Here is a 15,887-nt window from a genome sequence, read left to right as displayed (position 1 = left end):
AGCTCCTCCTCAACCTAACCTGAAACGGAGGAAAAGGGTGGACTTGACAAACCCCCCGCCCCCCCCCCAAAACAAACTTTCCGCCTCTCGCCCCGCGCCTATTGGCTGCCGGTCTCCGGCTCGCCGGGAAGCGGCGTCGCGGATTGGAGCGGTCGCCTGCTCATCGAGGTGGCCCTTCCCCCCCCCCCCCCCCGCTTCTTTGGTGACGCGACGCTATCAGGTTGGGTGGATTTGCGCGAGTACAATACAGAGCCTGTGTGCGTGAGGGAAGGAAAGTGGGACGAATGGTACGACAGGGTCATGAAGGTTTCGGAGTCTTACTAGCAGCGATGTGCGAGAACGCCGCAGCTCTTTAGATTGCTCCGTCTGGAAATCACAGTCGCCGTTTGGGAGCTTGGACTTGTTTGGTCCGAAGTGACTTGTCTTTTTCTCTCTCCAGTGTATGAAGTGACGGAGTAACTTTCCTCTGGACTTTTTTCCCCTCCTCGTGCAGCCCTGTCGGAGGGAGGGAGGAGGAGGAGGAGGAGGAGGCTGGGTTGGGGAGAATTGTTTTTCAAGCAGACTCTTTTATTTTCAAAGACCTCCCTTGAGTTATGGCCGAGGCGCCTCCTCTGCAACAGGTCGTGGAGATCGACCCCGATTTCGAGCCTCAGTCCCGGCCACGGTCTTGCACCTGGCCTTTACCCCGGCCGGATTTCAGCTGCGCTTCCTCGCCGGCCTCGGTCAAGCAAGAAGGGCCGAATGAATTCAACCTGACCCCGGAAGGCGCCGGCCGGGTCAGCGCTTCGGTCTCGCCGGCTCTGGTGTTGGAAGAGCAGGAGGAGGATTTCGACCAGAAGCCGGTCGTCCTGGCCCCCGAGTGCTGCGGCGACTTCCAGTGCCAACACCAGGACACTTGTCACCACCAGCCGCACCAGCCGCAGCAAGTGTCGCCGGCCGGAGCAGCTTCGGCAGCCCAGAGGAAGAGCAGCTCGTCCCGCAGAAACGCTTGGGGCAACCTGTCCTACGCCGATCTCATCACCAAAGCCATCGAGAGCTCACCTGAAAAGAGACTCACCCTGTCCCAGATCTATGACTGGATGGTCAGGAGTATTCCCTATTTCAAGGATAAGGGAGACAGCAACAGTTCTGCCGGATGGAAGGTGGGAACAGAGTATTTATTTTTCAAATCCAGTAAATCCGATCTGGATTGTGTATCCCTATGAACTTTTCTCCCAAGTCAGGAGTTTGGTGAAACTTCCATCCCTGTCACTCGTGCTTCTTCTAAGTGTATTATACTTTCCACGTCCACTTAGCGCCAATTGTTGTCCCGGAGGAAGGAAATCTGATGGGGATGATATGAACCGCTCGGGTGCTTAAACATTCCGCTTTTAGGAAAGTAAAACGATTTGCTTTTTAAACTCTACTTTTAAATCATTTCAATATTAATCATAATGCAAGGCATTCAATAGATTTTCCTTTCTCTTGCCGTCAGTTTCAAACGGTGACATGTCGGCTCTGATCACTCGTGTAACCAAACAATTCTAGTGGACTTTGCTTAAGTAATCAAGGAATTGTCCCTTACGCAAACGGGTCACAGCTTCACGTCAGCTCTCCAATGCGCCGAGAACAAATATCCCTCAGTTTATGACATTTATAAAGTTAAGATGGCATTGTGTTGCTTATTCGGCGGGGGAGCGGGTGGGGAACAAGGGCTTTGTCAAGAAATCAATATTGACCCAAGTTTGCAAAATTAAAACAAGCTTTGCTTTTTGTATCATTAGATGAGCTCGCGATAAGTATTTGGTATCACCATCAAGGTCTTTTCCTTGTGAGAAAGTTTGGGGTTCTTCGGGAAGGGCAGTAACAAGCCTCGTTTACCCCTAATTACATTAAATGCAACACTTTGGGCAAAGAACACCAATTGCAACGGATCGGATAGCTTCGGAGTAAATCTCAGTGGTTCAAAGACCGATGCCTTGCCCATGAACGCTGGTCAGGGGAGCAGTGTCATAAAGGCCGGTTCTACCGCCACAAGTGAACACTGGTGACAAAAAAATGTAAATTTCACTTTTTATTTGGGACTGGGCATCTCCGAGAGCGATAGTGTGTCAGACTAGCGTATGGATGGCTTTGATGAGAATGATTTGGATTTTTTTTAAAAAGTGCTGCCAAAAATCGCGATTGGCCCACATTTCCTAGTCGTGATTTTAAGTCATGCCGAATTCCAGTTAAAGTATGCAACTGTCACAGTTGAGGTCTGCATTAAAGCTGTTGTGGAGCTGTGGCACACAGGTCGTCACAGTAGCCACGTCGGGCATTCATTATTTTTATGTTCGAGGAAATGATCTGCTTCCTTGGTTTATCCGACCTGAAGAGGGGTTTGAGTCATTGTCTCTCCTGGAGTTTGGAACTGCCCGCTGAATCACGAAGCTGTGCAGCTGTGAGCCTGCCCGACCCGCTGCTGTCCTGCTCGCGTTACGGTCACGGGCATCTGTCACTCAGGCGACATCCTAATCTGCTACAATCGCAGATCTGATCCGATTGGTCTCTGCGCCTTGCACGGCGGGGGGGAGGAGGCGCCTCCGAAGCGTTGGATTGGACGGCGGCCCCTGTCGATCACACTGGAAGGCCAAACTTGACGTCTTGGGACTGACTCGTTGACAGAAACAAAGTTACGCAAAGTCCTGAATTAGTGGAGCGCTAACTTGTAGTTTATTAATCAATTCTCGGAGGAAAGCCGAGACGGTGGTGGATAATTTGATGTATGATTTGGAGGACATTGTTGGCTGGGCTTCGATAAAGAAGAGTGATTCAGATTGGGACCTGGTTTTCTTGGTCTCTCTCGTGACTTCGCGGCAACTTGGAACAGTTTCGTGTTTTTGCCGTTTAACTTTGTTTGCTTGTGTCTCACTGTTGTTCTTGATAGCGAAATGGAAATGGATTTGACGTTTTCGTCAAGTGAATTGTGCGATACCCTTTGTTGGGGGGGGGGGGGGGGAGGTGGAAACAGGCAGCGAGCGGAACGGTTCGTTATTTTTACATCTTCCGGCAAAACAGCCACAATAAGCCGTGATGCATTTCCTTATAGGTTGGAAAATAACACATTTTTCAGAATTGACTCACTTGAACCTGCTTGAACTGTCCCGAATGCTTAGCTTGGAATAAAAATCGGATTGCACAGAATAAACATGACCTGTTTTGTTGACTTGCCCCCAGGGCTTTTTGTGGAATACCCTCAACTTGCCGTTTCGAGATGCAGAGGTTCAGCTTATATTTGAAATTCCATCTGTGGAACATTTTAAACTCCATGTTCGACACAACGACTATATTTATTTGGCCATGGTATTTTGTTCTTGTACTTTCAATTTAACTGACAAAGTATTTTGGATGGTCGTGGGAATATGTATTGGATTTGTTGTTGTCCAGGTACAGGGGTTTCACCAAGCAACAACGATGAGTCCCATGATAGGGTGCGAGAATAACAACCTGAGTCTCGCCGTGTACAAAATTAAAGTTGATGATCATGGACTTCAGAACCACCAGCCTCCTTCGACACATCTGCAAACTCTATCGTTTAAGAGTGGAGAGCACCAATATCCTTGGCATCTCCTTAAGAAGTGAGACGCACAACATCTCCTCACTTGTCAGGAAGGTGCAACAGCGACTGTACTTCCTGAGAAGACTGAAGCAGGCAAGTCTACCAGCCACCATCACATCCACCTTCTCCCATGCTCTATTAAGATCATCCTGGCTGGCTGGATTGTAGTGCGGTACGGTTGCTGCGGAGAGATGGATCGGAGGTCAATCCACAGGACCATAAGAGTGGCAGAGAGGATCACTGGCATATCCCTTTCTTCCTCCCCCACCCACACCTCCACTATGTAGTATACTGTACCTGTCTGAAGAGGGAGTGCAAAATAACCAATATTCCACCCCTTCCACCTTGCACACATCATCTTTCAGCGACTCCCATCAGGAAAGAGATACAAGAGCATCCAGGCAGAAGAAGAGCTTCTTCCCACGGGCAGTGAGAATGCTGAGTGACCAAAGGAACTGCTCACACTGACCATCTGAGACTCCCATATATAATGAACAATATTTATTTGTTTGGATCTATGAATTTTTGTCCTGTATATGTATTGTATGTCTTTATGTGTGTTATGTCTGGTTGTGTGTCTGCAGTTTTTGCACCAAGCACTGCTCTTTAACCAGGTTGTACTTGTGCAATCAGATGACAATAAACTTGACTTGAAGGATAGCACATTTGTTAATGGTTGTGGATATTACTGGCAGGTTTAGTATCTTTTCCACCCAAAATTGTCTTCCAGTGACAGTGCAATCCTTTTCATAAAACCACTCGGCATAGAAATTGGCTCTTTCACCCACCTCCTCCACACCAATCATGGTGCCTATGTACACTAATTCCATTTGCTTATAGAGTATCTTTCTGCACCTTTCTTATCCAAGAACCTGTCCATATGCCCTTGAAATGTGTTATTTTTTTTTATCTGTCTCCATCTTTCCTGGTAGCTCTAGCTTTTTGCATTCCTCTGCATGGAAAAACATGTACCTCTCACCTTTCGCCTAGTTATAGGCTCCACTGCCCTGGGTAAAAGGGGAGATGAGAAGGAAGTAGTGAAGAGTCCCAGGATTTTGATTTGCCATCACTGAAAGTTTCAGTGATGTCATTTCCAGTTAGGATTGCACTTGAATGGAAGCAAATGGTTGGGTGCCCTTTACGTTCTAGGTGGCTTAGGTTTGCAGGGTGGCATCTAAAATGCCTTGGTGAGTTGCTACAAAGCATTTTCAGGGGGAAATATCTCATTGTGTGTCAGATCACCTTGCTCTTCACGGAATTTGTTTTAAATTTTTTGTTTCACCTTCTAACAAAGCTTTTGTTTTCTGTACACTGATTCTTTCTCTCTAGCCTTGAGGATTTTCAGGAGATAATGTAATATGTCTGACTCCTGTTTTCTTTTGCATTTAAAATAACAAACTCTGAAAATATCATTTATCATTTTGAGCATCTTGGACTCCACTGACTGAAGGACCAGCCTTGTGACTAAACGGAGTAAAGCAGCAGTGGTCAACTTTTTGGAAAAAAAACATGAAATTGGTTTACCTGCAAGGTACAACATTATATTTTGCAAAATCAGCGAACCGGTGCAGACTCGAAAGGCCAACATGGCCTGTTTCCACTCCGTAAATGGTTATATGGTTATATGAATTTCATTATATCTAATATATCAATTGCGGTATATCAATGATCAAAACTCCTGGAAAATAACATTTGTTATGAAAGCATTCATGAAACATTGCTCAGGTTGAAGCAAATTGTTCTCTAGTAGAATTTCAAGGAAGGAAAGGCAGTAACTCTTGGAGGATTCATCCCTCAAATGAATTTTTTTAGATATTAAAACAAAGTAGATTTTCCTTTAACCATATTGTGGGTGGGGTCTATTCATTCAGTTACATTTATGTGTACTTTGTGTTAAAATGTTTTGGACAATTCAGAAATGGCTGCTTGGGCTGCCAATATACATGGATGTCTTTTTATGCCCAAAGGATGTGCAAATGCTATGTTTGGTATATGAGCTGCGTAACATTACTGCTGCACTGTTTCACTTCTGGAATTGAGACAGCAAGTGCTCAAAAGATGGGTTTTTTTTAAAAAAAAACTTTACTGAAAAGTAATGTGTGGGTGTGGCAGACAATTAGGAAGTAAATAGCCTTTATTGCAGGAGGATGTGTGTACAAGAGTAAAGCTGTTTTACCGCATTTAAACTTTAGTGAGATCATACTCAGAGTTTTGTGTACAACTATGATTCTGAATGTCAGGACTGCCATCTGAGAAAACTAGAGTAGGCCTTTTATTGGCTCTTGAGCTGCCAGCAAGCAGTAGAATGGCATTCCTTTGTAAATAGCAGCACAAATTTAAAAACAATGTGGAAATACTGCCAAGTACAAACAAATATCAAATGAAAACAAAACTAATACAACTGCAGCCCACTCACATGTCATAAAATATTTACCATCTTCAAAGTTAATAAGAATGAGAGGTGATCCCATTAATTCTGAAGAGAGCTTGACCAGGTAGATATGAGGAGTAAACTTCCCTGGCTAAGGAATTGAAACTCGCGTTTCAAACTTTTGAAATAAAAGATAGATAATTTGGAAATTGAAGAGAACATTCCTGCACAGAGTGGCAAATCTTTGGAACACTCTATCCCTATGTTGAGAAAATTTGTAAATCAGAAATATCTGAATATTTATCTTAAATATGTGGTGGGCAGGGCAGGGAAATGTTTGTGGGGGGGGAAAAAAAATAGTGTGCTCAATGGTGAAATGAGGTCAATGGGGTGGATGGCTTCCAATCTTTTATATTGCTAAGTGCATTTATTTATTCTCCACATCCAGTCCTCTTTTCACCCCCCACCCCCCCCCCCCACCCCTGGCCCTTGCCCCACATTTACTCCTTTGCACTTTCTATACTGCAGTGGCTTTGACCAGTTGTATCTCCATGAAGATGTAGAGGGACTTCTCTGTATTTGAAATTACTTGTTAGACATAGATGTGTTCCCCACAATTATGTCTATCTCTAAATATTATGTGTTAGAAAACTATGTAGTACATCTGCTTTGTCAAAATTCTGATGGAAAATATGGTTAATGAGTTTTCTACAATCATATGCCCTTTTTCACCGGCACCCCAGTTAATTGGCCATGCAGTGTCCTGGTTAAAGAGTCCATTTTGCTGTTTCCATTGGTCCACACAAACTGCTTTCCCACTGACCACAAGTCATCCCTGGGGATTGGAGAATCTACCTTCAACAATAGTCCAGGTATGCAACTTGTCCTTTTTCCACGGGCTTGATCAGCATGGCCAGCGTCAGCTGACGCCGGGGATATGAGTAGGGATCAAGGCTGTCAATTCCCGATGTGATTTTACATCATTTGACTAAGCGGTAAATTGGCCGACAATTCCTGGGACAAGGTTCCTGTGGAAAAGGGGCTATTGTTAACTGCTTTGGCTGGTTAAGGCCTGAATGACTATGTGATCGGGGATAAATCAAAATAAATGAAGGGAACAAATATTTTGTACTTTAAAGAAAAAAGTCTAATTGGTATATAATGCTTACATTTGATATTTGTTGGTATTTGATTGTATTTTCAGGTTATTTTTCTATATTTATGGGCAACGTTAACAGTAATAAGCCAAGACTTGACATGCATTTGGTCATTTATTTGCTGACATGCTTGGCCCATATGGGGTTTAACTATTGAAGATGATGGTTATTGGGAATATTGGTGTATTTTTACATATCTGGTACAATTTCTATTTTCACAATTTCCAATCTTTGCATTCAATTCATGTATTATTATTTCTTATAAAGTAATACAATGGTTCTGTCATCAGAGAGAACCAATACTTGAAACTTACAGGGGTTGTTTAAAGTCCAGCAATGGTGTTATCTATTTCTAGGTATTTTAGTGACCTATAATATTTATTAGTTTTTAGTAACGTCTATATGTAAGCTGGGTTGTGTCTGGCAAGATAACACTGTTGTTGTTGGAATAAAGACTGGACCTGTCGGACAGTGAAGAAGATTATCTAAAATTATATCAGATCTAGATGAACTGGGAAAGTGGGCCAAAGAATGACAGATGGAACTTGACTCTTGTAGGTGCAATATTATGCACTTTGGGAGGTCAAACCAGGACATATATGGTTAATGGTGGAGCCTTGGAGAGTGTTTTAGAACCTAAGTTGCATGAAAGTGGTGAGATGGGTAGACCGTGATGAAAAAGCCATTTAACATGCTTGCCTTCATCACTTAGGACATTGAATTCAGGAACCAGGATCGTCATGTTGCATCTCCACTACTGGAGTATTGCGTGCTGTTCTGGACACCCAATTATAAAAAAAATGATGCCATTGAGCTGGAAAGGGTACAGAAAAGATTCACAAGAATGTTAATAGGATTGGAAGGCTTGAATTATTAGTAGAGGCTGAATTGGGACCTTGGTCCTTGAGTACAAGAAGCCGGGAAGGGGGGGGGAATTATTAGTAGAGGCTGAATTGGGACCTTGGTCCTTGAGTACAAGAAGCCGGGAAGGGGGGGGGGGGGTGGGGGGATCTTGTAGAGGTTTATAAAATCTTGAGCATAGATTAGATCATTTATCATTTTTTCAGGGTAATGAGAAAACTAAAAGGCATAGACTTAAGGTGAGAGAGAAAAGATTTATAAAGCACCTATGGGGTACTTTTTCACATTGAGGGTGGTGAATATATGGAACAAGCTGCCAGAGGAAGTGGTAGAGGTGGGGACAGTCATAACATTTAAATGGCATTTAGACAATTACATGGATAGAAGAGTTTGCAGGGACATGGTCTAAATGTAGACAAATGGGACTAGCTTGCTTGGCATGGACAAATTGACTGAAGCACCTGTTTCTGTGCTGTAGAACTCCAAAGCTCTATCGGGTGTTTAAAGACTTGCTATTGGATATCAGAATACTCAAGTTCACAATATTTTTCTCCTGGACAAATGTCCTTGGTTAATTTTAACAAAGTTACTTGAGTGGATGGGACCAGAAAGGAATACAGATTGTTGCAGACCTGATTATCTTCATCTGTCTAAGATAGCAAATAAAATTGTCTACAAGTTTCTCAAATACTGAATATATAGAAGAGAGGGGGAAAAAAAAACATGGGAACAAATTTGCTCTATTGTATCATCAATAGCGAGATGTGTGCTATTAGTAGACATGTGGGTGGGAAGATGTGGTTTAGCTGCAGTGAGTCACATTTTGTTTCTAGCAGTATGAAAGTGTCTTGTGCAAGCTGCACATTTGCTCATCATTTATTTGGGGAGTTGTATTTTACCTCATACTAGATCCATGATTAATCTTTTTGTAATTGCATTTTTGAGTGATCATGTTTTATTTGCTCTTCAATAGCTGGGAATTTTCCCAGATTGTTCACTTTCTATTATGCTCAAGCAGACAGATTGAATGGCTAGTGCAGTCAGTAATATGATAGTTCAGTTGACTCAGTAATGGGTGGGTTAAACTTTTAGACAGGATCCTATTTTCTTTCTTAAATGGTTTTTTTTTCCCCATCCCATTTCTTCAGAAGCCAGCCCAACTTTTCCCTCTTCTGGCCAAGACAATGCACTTGTGTCACCTGGAGCTCTATTTTGCACAAATAAGGCTGCCATCTTTTCTTCCTATCTTGGGCTTAAAGTCGAAAGTGATTATCTGCCATTCTAAAAAGCACAGCAGGAATATTAAACATCAGTCTGACAGTAATCTTTGATTTGGTAACACACCTACCACCTGTTCACTCTCTGCACAGTACGAGTTGGAAAAGAAAACTTGTTATTATGCTGTGACCATTTTAACACTTGAATAATTCATAATTTCTTACAGTTGGATAATTGTGGGTCAGTCATATTTTTAATTTGAAAATAACCAAGTTGATTCAACTTGCCTGAAGCTCAAATTTCTGATATTTCCTTTGCTACTCTAGTTTTGAACCAGTTTCCTTTTTTTTTTGTCTGAAATCAAATAAGATGATCATTCTTTGGGGATACAACCCACCTGCCCTGAGCTGAGTTCCATGTCTACTGATGATTGACTCATCATTTGCTACAATCTTGTGCGTGGGAGGTTGATTCATTCAAATCCTACTTTTGGTAATTACATTCACAAAATAAACTGAGTACAATTATGGTAAAATTCATAAATTTATAATTTAAAATTTATAAATCTAAATGTAAACGTACAGCATGGGAACAAGCCATTTCAGCCCATGAGACCATGCTGCCCAATTAACCTACACCCCCGGTATGTGTTTGATGGGTGGGAGGAAACACAGAGAACATACAAACTCCTTTCAGACAGTGCGGGATTCGAACCCCAGTCCTGATAGTTGGTGTTCTCAAGGTGTTACGCTAACCCAAACGCTCTCAACTCTCTGCATAAATTCATGTGATCAGAAGTTGATTTGAGAATGATTTCTTTTTGCAATGGAATGCCATGAAAGAAAAATGATTCATTTGGTTCTGTTATTGTCAATTTATTGATGGTGTGAATAGTAGTACCATTCTTCTTCGAATATGGCTCTAAATTCACATCCATCACTGGCTTAGAATTTCTTATCAACTGAGAGCAAATTTATCGAGATGTGACCTTCAAGTGCAATGTCTGTAACTCTCTCAGGTGAATGTAATATCATTTGAAAAATGGTAATGGCTCCAAACCAATTGGACATTTTATCTAATTTCTCATGGAATTTTGGGTGCAAATAGCTCTCATGGTTTCCTATAATTATAGGAGCAACTAAAACTTGTCAAGAATTTTAGAGCATTTTAATGGTTATGTTAGAGATTAATAAGGAGCCAAATTTGTGAAAGCCTTGCATTAGACATGGAGAAGATTGGAGAGAAGTAACTGATGTTTAGCACAATTTAATGTTGTGATTAATAAAGAGTGTGACTTTACAGTGCCAAGCTCCTGAGGATGTAGCATTATTATTTGTGAAATGAGTGGTCACTAATAATTTCAAATTTGTCATGCAAATAGTTCCAAATGCAGGCAATACTGATAATGTGGATATCCATGAATTGTAATTTTCATTTGTCGTATTTGTACATTGTTCAGCTCCCAAAATGATGGGGGAAGGAGGCAAATAATATTGTCAAAAATAATAAATGTATAAAAATCTTTCAAAATTGTAATGTGCTGCTATTATTTTTGGAGATGGCTTTGAAGTAATCTATCCACCATCATAAATATCTTGGCCTTTATTTAATGCAAGTTTTGGCTGATAAGGATTTGTGCTGTTTCAGTAGCTTGGTAGTTGGAGGACAGTCAATCCTGTTTAAATCCAACTTCTTTTCAGTAGCCACATTTCAGTAAACTTCAAATTTAACGGTATAATCTTGCTATAATTTAATAATAGAGGCATTTGCTACTTAGTATTTGTATGTTTTAGGAAGTAGATGATGTTTTGGGTTAGATGCTGATGTGATACTGATTTTGGACTAGCATCTAAAATCCTGATCTCTGGCTCATGGTGTGGTTGATCCTTGCTGGCATTGAAGAGGAACCTGTGCCAAATTTTCTTATTTTGAATCTCTCTGCCAACAGACCTTACTTTATAATGCAGTTCACACAGTAGCATAAAATTCATCCAGGCAGCTGAGCTTGCTATTATGACAAACAGAGGAGCCTTGTGGAAAGTTTTTATTGGCTTGCCTCATAGCAGCAGAGTGTAATCCTATTTGGAGCTGAAAGCTTCTTCTGGTAAAGTAGTTCAGTTGCTTGGAGGGAAGTGACAATGGGGTCCATGCAGAATCCTGCATTTGACTGCAAATGAGGAGCATGCAAGCCTGAGACACCGGTGAGTGTTTCTCACTTCAGTGCATTTTTTTTTCTGGGGCCTGTCAGTCATGATATCGACTTTAGAAACAATTTGGGTATAAAATAAGTTAATTAAGATGTGATTGAAAATCTGCATTTTTATTGGGACTTTTTCTTGGAATTAAAACATGAATGTTTCTGTGATTCATCTTAGAATTAATACAAATGGTTTGTAGTTGGTGTTTTGATAAGATGAGCAGTGGTGTTCATTTGGATGCCACCTTTGCAGACATGCCATTAAGGGCACCCGACTTTCTAAAGTATACTTTAGAACCATAGAACATTACAGCACTGAAACCAGGCCCTTTGGCCCTTCTAGTCTGTGCTGAACTATTATTCTGCTAATCCCATTGACCTGCACCCAGTCCGTAGCCCTCTATACCCTCTGATCCATGTATTTGTCCATATTTTTCTTAAATATTAAAATTGAGTTACATTCACCACTTCAACTGCTTTGTACACTATCTGACTAAATCTCTCCCTGAATCGAGTAATTTGAAGGGGCTGACCTTGCAAGCTTTGTGTTCATATAAAATTCACTGATATGAGATCATGCAACACCATATTCAAGAACAGCTTTTTTCCCCACAGTTATCAGACTCCTGAATGAACCTTAACTATGGTAAAATTATGTTGCTTTTGCTCAATACTGATTTCTCTCTACAGTCTTGTAATGTAAATAATAATGTTTTACTTACTTTCTTATGTATGGTTCTGGATGGCTCACAAAGCAAATTTTCTCACTGCATTTTGGTACCTGTGGGGGAAAAATACGTGAAATTGAATGTTTTTCACGTTGAATAATGAGTCTGCTGTGTATCACCTAATGTGGTGGATTTCCCTGAGGTGGTTGGAAAAATGTATAAATGTTTCACGATAGGATTGCTATTACTGAATCAGAATTTATTGGCGTGAACGCATCACGAGATTTGTTCATTTGCAACAGCTTTACAGGTGCAAGTATTGCTATAAATTGCATTAAAAAAAATTAGTGGAAAAGAAGAGAAAGTGAAGGAGTGTCTATGGTTCATTGTCCACTCAGAAATCTGATGGCACAGGGATAGAAGCTATTTTTGTGCTGGTGGGTGTTTCTTCAGGCTCTTGTACTTCCTTTCTGATGGCAGCAGTGTGAAGAGGGCGTGGCCTGGGTGGTGAAGGTCCTGAGGTTTGCGGCTGCTTTCTTAAGACACTGCCTGTTGTAGATGTCCTTGATAGAGTGAAGAACGATGCCCATGATGGCACTGGCAGAGTTCACAACTCTTGGTAGTCTTTTCCTGTCCTGTGGATTGTCACCTCTATACATGCCAAATCTCTGAAAACCCCTCACAAAGTATAGCCCTGGCAAGCCACCTTTGTGATTGCATCGACATGGAGGTGCCATGACTGATTTTTAGTGATGTTGACTCCCAGGAACTTGTTCTTGAACTGTTTCACTGCTGACCCCTCAATGAGGACTGGTTCATGTTCTCCTGATTTCTCCCACCACCCCTTCCCCCCCCCTCCCCACTCTCTTGAAGTCCTATCTATGTCCTGAGGTAGAGGCTTTTCTTTTGGTCTACACTTGGAAGGGGAAGTTTGGATGTTATTTCTATGTACTGTCCTCTTCATGACATTTTGCTGAGTGGGGTCTGTTTTGCCGTTGATATTGCTTTTGAAATTGTTGCCCCTGTCCATGTTCGCAAATGAATTCTTGTTGTTCTGAAGTGGTAATTTTTTATCCATCAATGTAAATTGAGCACTGACTTTGGAATAAATTGTTCATGGAGTTACCACGAGGAGCTGTTGTGCTATGCCGCAAACAGAAATGTATTTGGACATATTTCAATGGGCATTGTTTGCATTCCCATACGGAAATTGTGTTAGGCTTGAGATTTGGTAATCCCGCTCAATGTACCCAATCTGAAGTCACAACATTTACGAAGGGTTTGAAAGCAGTCTACTTGCAACTTGCATGTGGAATAGGACATTATGACTCTTGGTGGTGTCACACAACACTTCTTTCCATTTTAGAAATAACTCCGCCATGGTGACGTGTATGAAGCTGCATAACTGTGCTACTTCAAGGGAGTTCCAGCATATAAAAACCTATCTAGGAATTCATTCCTGGATGCTGGTGCAAAATACACTGATGTAACATCAGCATATGTACCCTACATTGACAATTACTTTTGTTGATTTAATTGGTGTGGATTTTGGAGGCAAGTTTCAACGTGGTGTCAGTATGTATAGCACAATTGTCACGAGGATTTTGGGAGATTGTGTGTGTCCAATTCAAATTTCCCTTGGCTGCTTCTTGATTCCCTAGATCAGTGGTTTTCAAACTTTTTCTCTCTACTCACATACCACCTTAAGTAATCCTTTATGCCATAGGCACTCTGTGATTACTTAAGATGGTATATGAGTGGGGTGTGGGGGGGGGGGGGGGAAGGTTGAGAACCACTGCTTTAGACCCAATTGTTCCTGAAATATTTTGCTTGAGAAAAATTGTCATTGGCCCATTTCCTTTGGAGTTCTGAAACCATGCACATAATGAGTCAATTAAGTACGATTAAAACAGTGGTTTTCAAGCCTTTTTCTTTCCACTCACAAACCACTTTAAGTAATCCTTTACTAATCACAGAGCACCGATGGCATAGGGAATACTTAAGGTGATATGAGAGTGGAAAGAAAAAGTTTCAAAACCACTGTCCTAGATCAAGGATGACTTTCTTCATTCCACTTTTGTGGGAAACCAATATGAGCATATTTAAGAATATTTTCCTCTATCCACCTGATAACTTCTTTCTTTGACAGATCTCAGGATTATTTATTTCAGTAGTTTGGTGTTAGGCATGCAAATGACGTGGACTGGCAAAGCCCATTTTGTGTAACTAGTGCTGTGATAATGGCCTGGGAGAGGACACTATGTAATGGATCTGTGTTAATAATGATCCTCAGTTATCTAACTATGGTTTAATAAGTTAGTTTTGGATGGTCTGGGAAACAAATACAACACATTAGCATTTCAACAGACACACAGGATTCATTGCAGCTGGTACTTGGCTTCATCATCAAATGCATTTGCATTGTAGACACCATTGAACACAGAAGCCAATTTGAAAGATGGAATGGCCTGCTGATTGCAGTTGAAGCCAAGAAATGAAAGGATTTATGATGGTTCTTGAGATACTGAAAACAAAAGGTGTTATTTCAGAAGCACTTGTATAAACACGTGGCTGTTTTGCTCTCGTGAGCAGACATCATGGAGATATAAGTGGACATGCCATGTAACCACTGAAATGATTGACAATTTAACTCAATGTTTATATTAAAAAAAACAAAAGAGATGGTTGTCAACTTCAGGAGGGCCAAGGAGAGCATGCTTCCTTGACCATTGATGCCTCTACTGTTGAGGTCATCAAGAGTATCAAGTTCCTTGGAGTGTACCTGGCAGAGAAACCCTCCTGGTCCCTTAACTCCAGCTCCATAGCCGAGAAAGCCCAGCAGCACCTCTACTTCCTGCATATGCTGAGGAAAGCCCTTCTCTCACCTCCATCCTCACTACATTCTACAGAGGATGTATTGAGACCATCCTGTGTCACTACCACTGCCTGGTTTGGAAGCGGTACCACCTCGGACTGCAAGACCCTGCAGAGGATAGTAAAGTCAGTGGAAAAGACCATTGGGGAACCTCTTACTAGCATGGAGGACATCAACTACATTTGATGCAGGCGGAAAGCAATAAACATCGTGAAAGACTCCACACATCTCGCATGTAAACTGTTCTCCCTTCTGCCATCTGGCAGGAGGTACCCTAGTACTCGGGCCCTTGTGTTCAGAGTGGGAAAGAGCTTTCCCCCCCCCCCCCAAGTCATCAGATTCCTGAACTCCCAGTACAGATGTGAATAGTGTACCGTGGACTTGCAGTGTGTACCTCTTTCCTAAATTGTATCTATGTAAATATATTCCGAGGTACTGGAGAAATGCTATCTCGTCCTGCTGTGTGAGCATGGTATGAACGATAAATAAAATTAACAACTTTAATTCAGTTGAAGTAAACCTGCTGTTCTTTAAGATGCAGAACTGACCGGCAACAATATTTCCTGCAGAGGGGGAAAAAGCTGTCAATGTTACCCCTGGAAAAGGAGATCGCAGAATAAGTGGCTTTGAAATAAGTAAGACCACTTTTGACTGTCTTTCAGATAAAGAGACCAGTTTCAAAAATCTTCATTCAAAAGAAGAAAACACTTGTGTGAAGAAAATCTCTCTGAAAGACAAATCATCAAAAGAATTGTGAATTAAAGAGGCCTGAAGATATGATGTTTAAAAGTGTTTATAATTATTTCAGAACTGAAAATTTAAGACCTTCAAGCAAGACGAAAATGATGCTGAAGTTTTAAAATGGACTTTTCAGAATTTGGGAATTTAACACACACACATATTTATATCTGCGCATAGTGGGGGCTTAAGGTAGAGTTTAAATTAGAGTTTATGTTCGAG

General features: G+C 41.5%; 1 protein-coding gene across 1 annotated transcript in view; it reads left to right on the top strand.

Annotated features, from left to right (window-relative positions):
• Positions 1–210: 210 nt before the first annotated feature.
• The window catches only part of foxo1a (forkhead box O1 a), a 104,764-nt gene continuing 89,087 nt past the window's right edge, over positions 211–15,887 (top strand). Inside the window, exon 1 of the mRNA XM_069891729.1 lies at positions 211–1,142. Coding sequence (XP_069747830.1) covers positions 594–1,142 — 549 coding nt within the window. The 5' untranslated portion in view covers positions 211–593. The remainder of the gene's footprint in view (positions 1,143–15,887) is intronic.

This window comes from Narcine bancroftii, chromosome 7 (assembly GCF_036971445.1).
Source record: "Narcine bancroftii isolate sNarBan1 chromosome 7, sNarBan1.hap1, whole genome shotgun sequence".
NCBI lineage: Eukaryota > Metazoa > Chordata > Chondrichthyes > Torpediniformes > Narcinidae > Narcine > Narcine bancroftii.
Note: the sequence above shows the minus strand (reverse complement) of the source record. Positions and strands in the feature narration are given on the sequence as shown.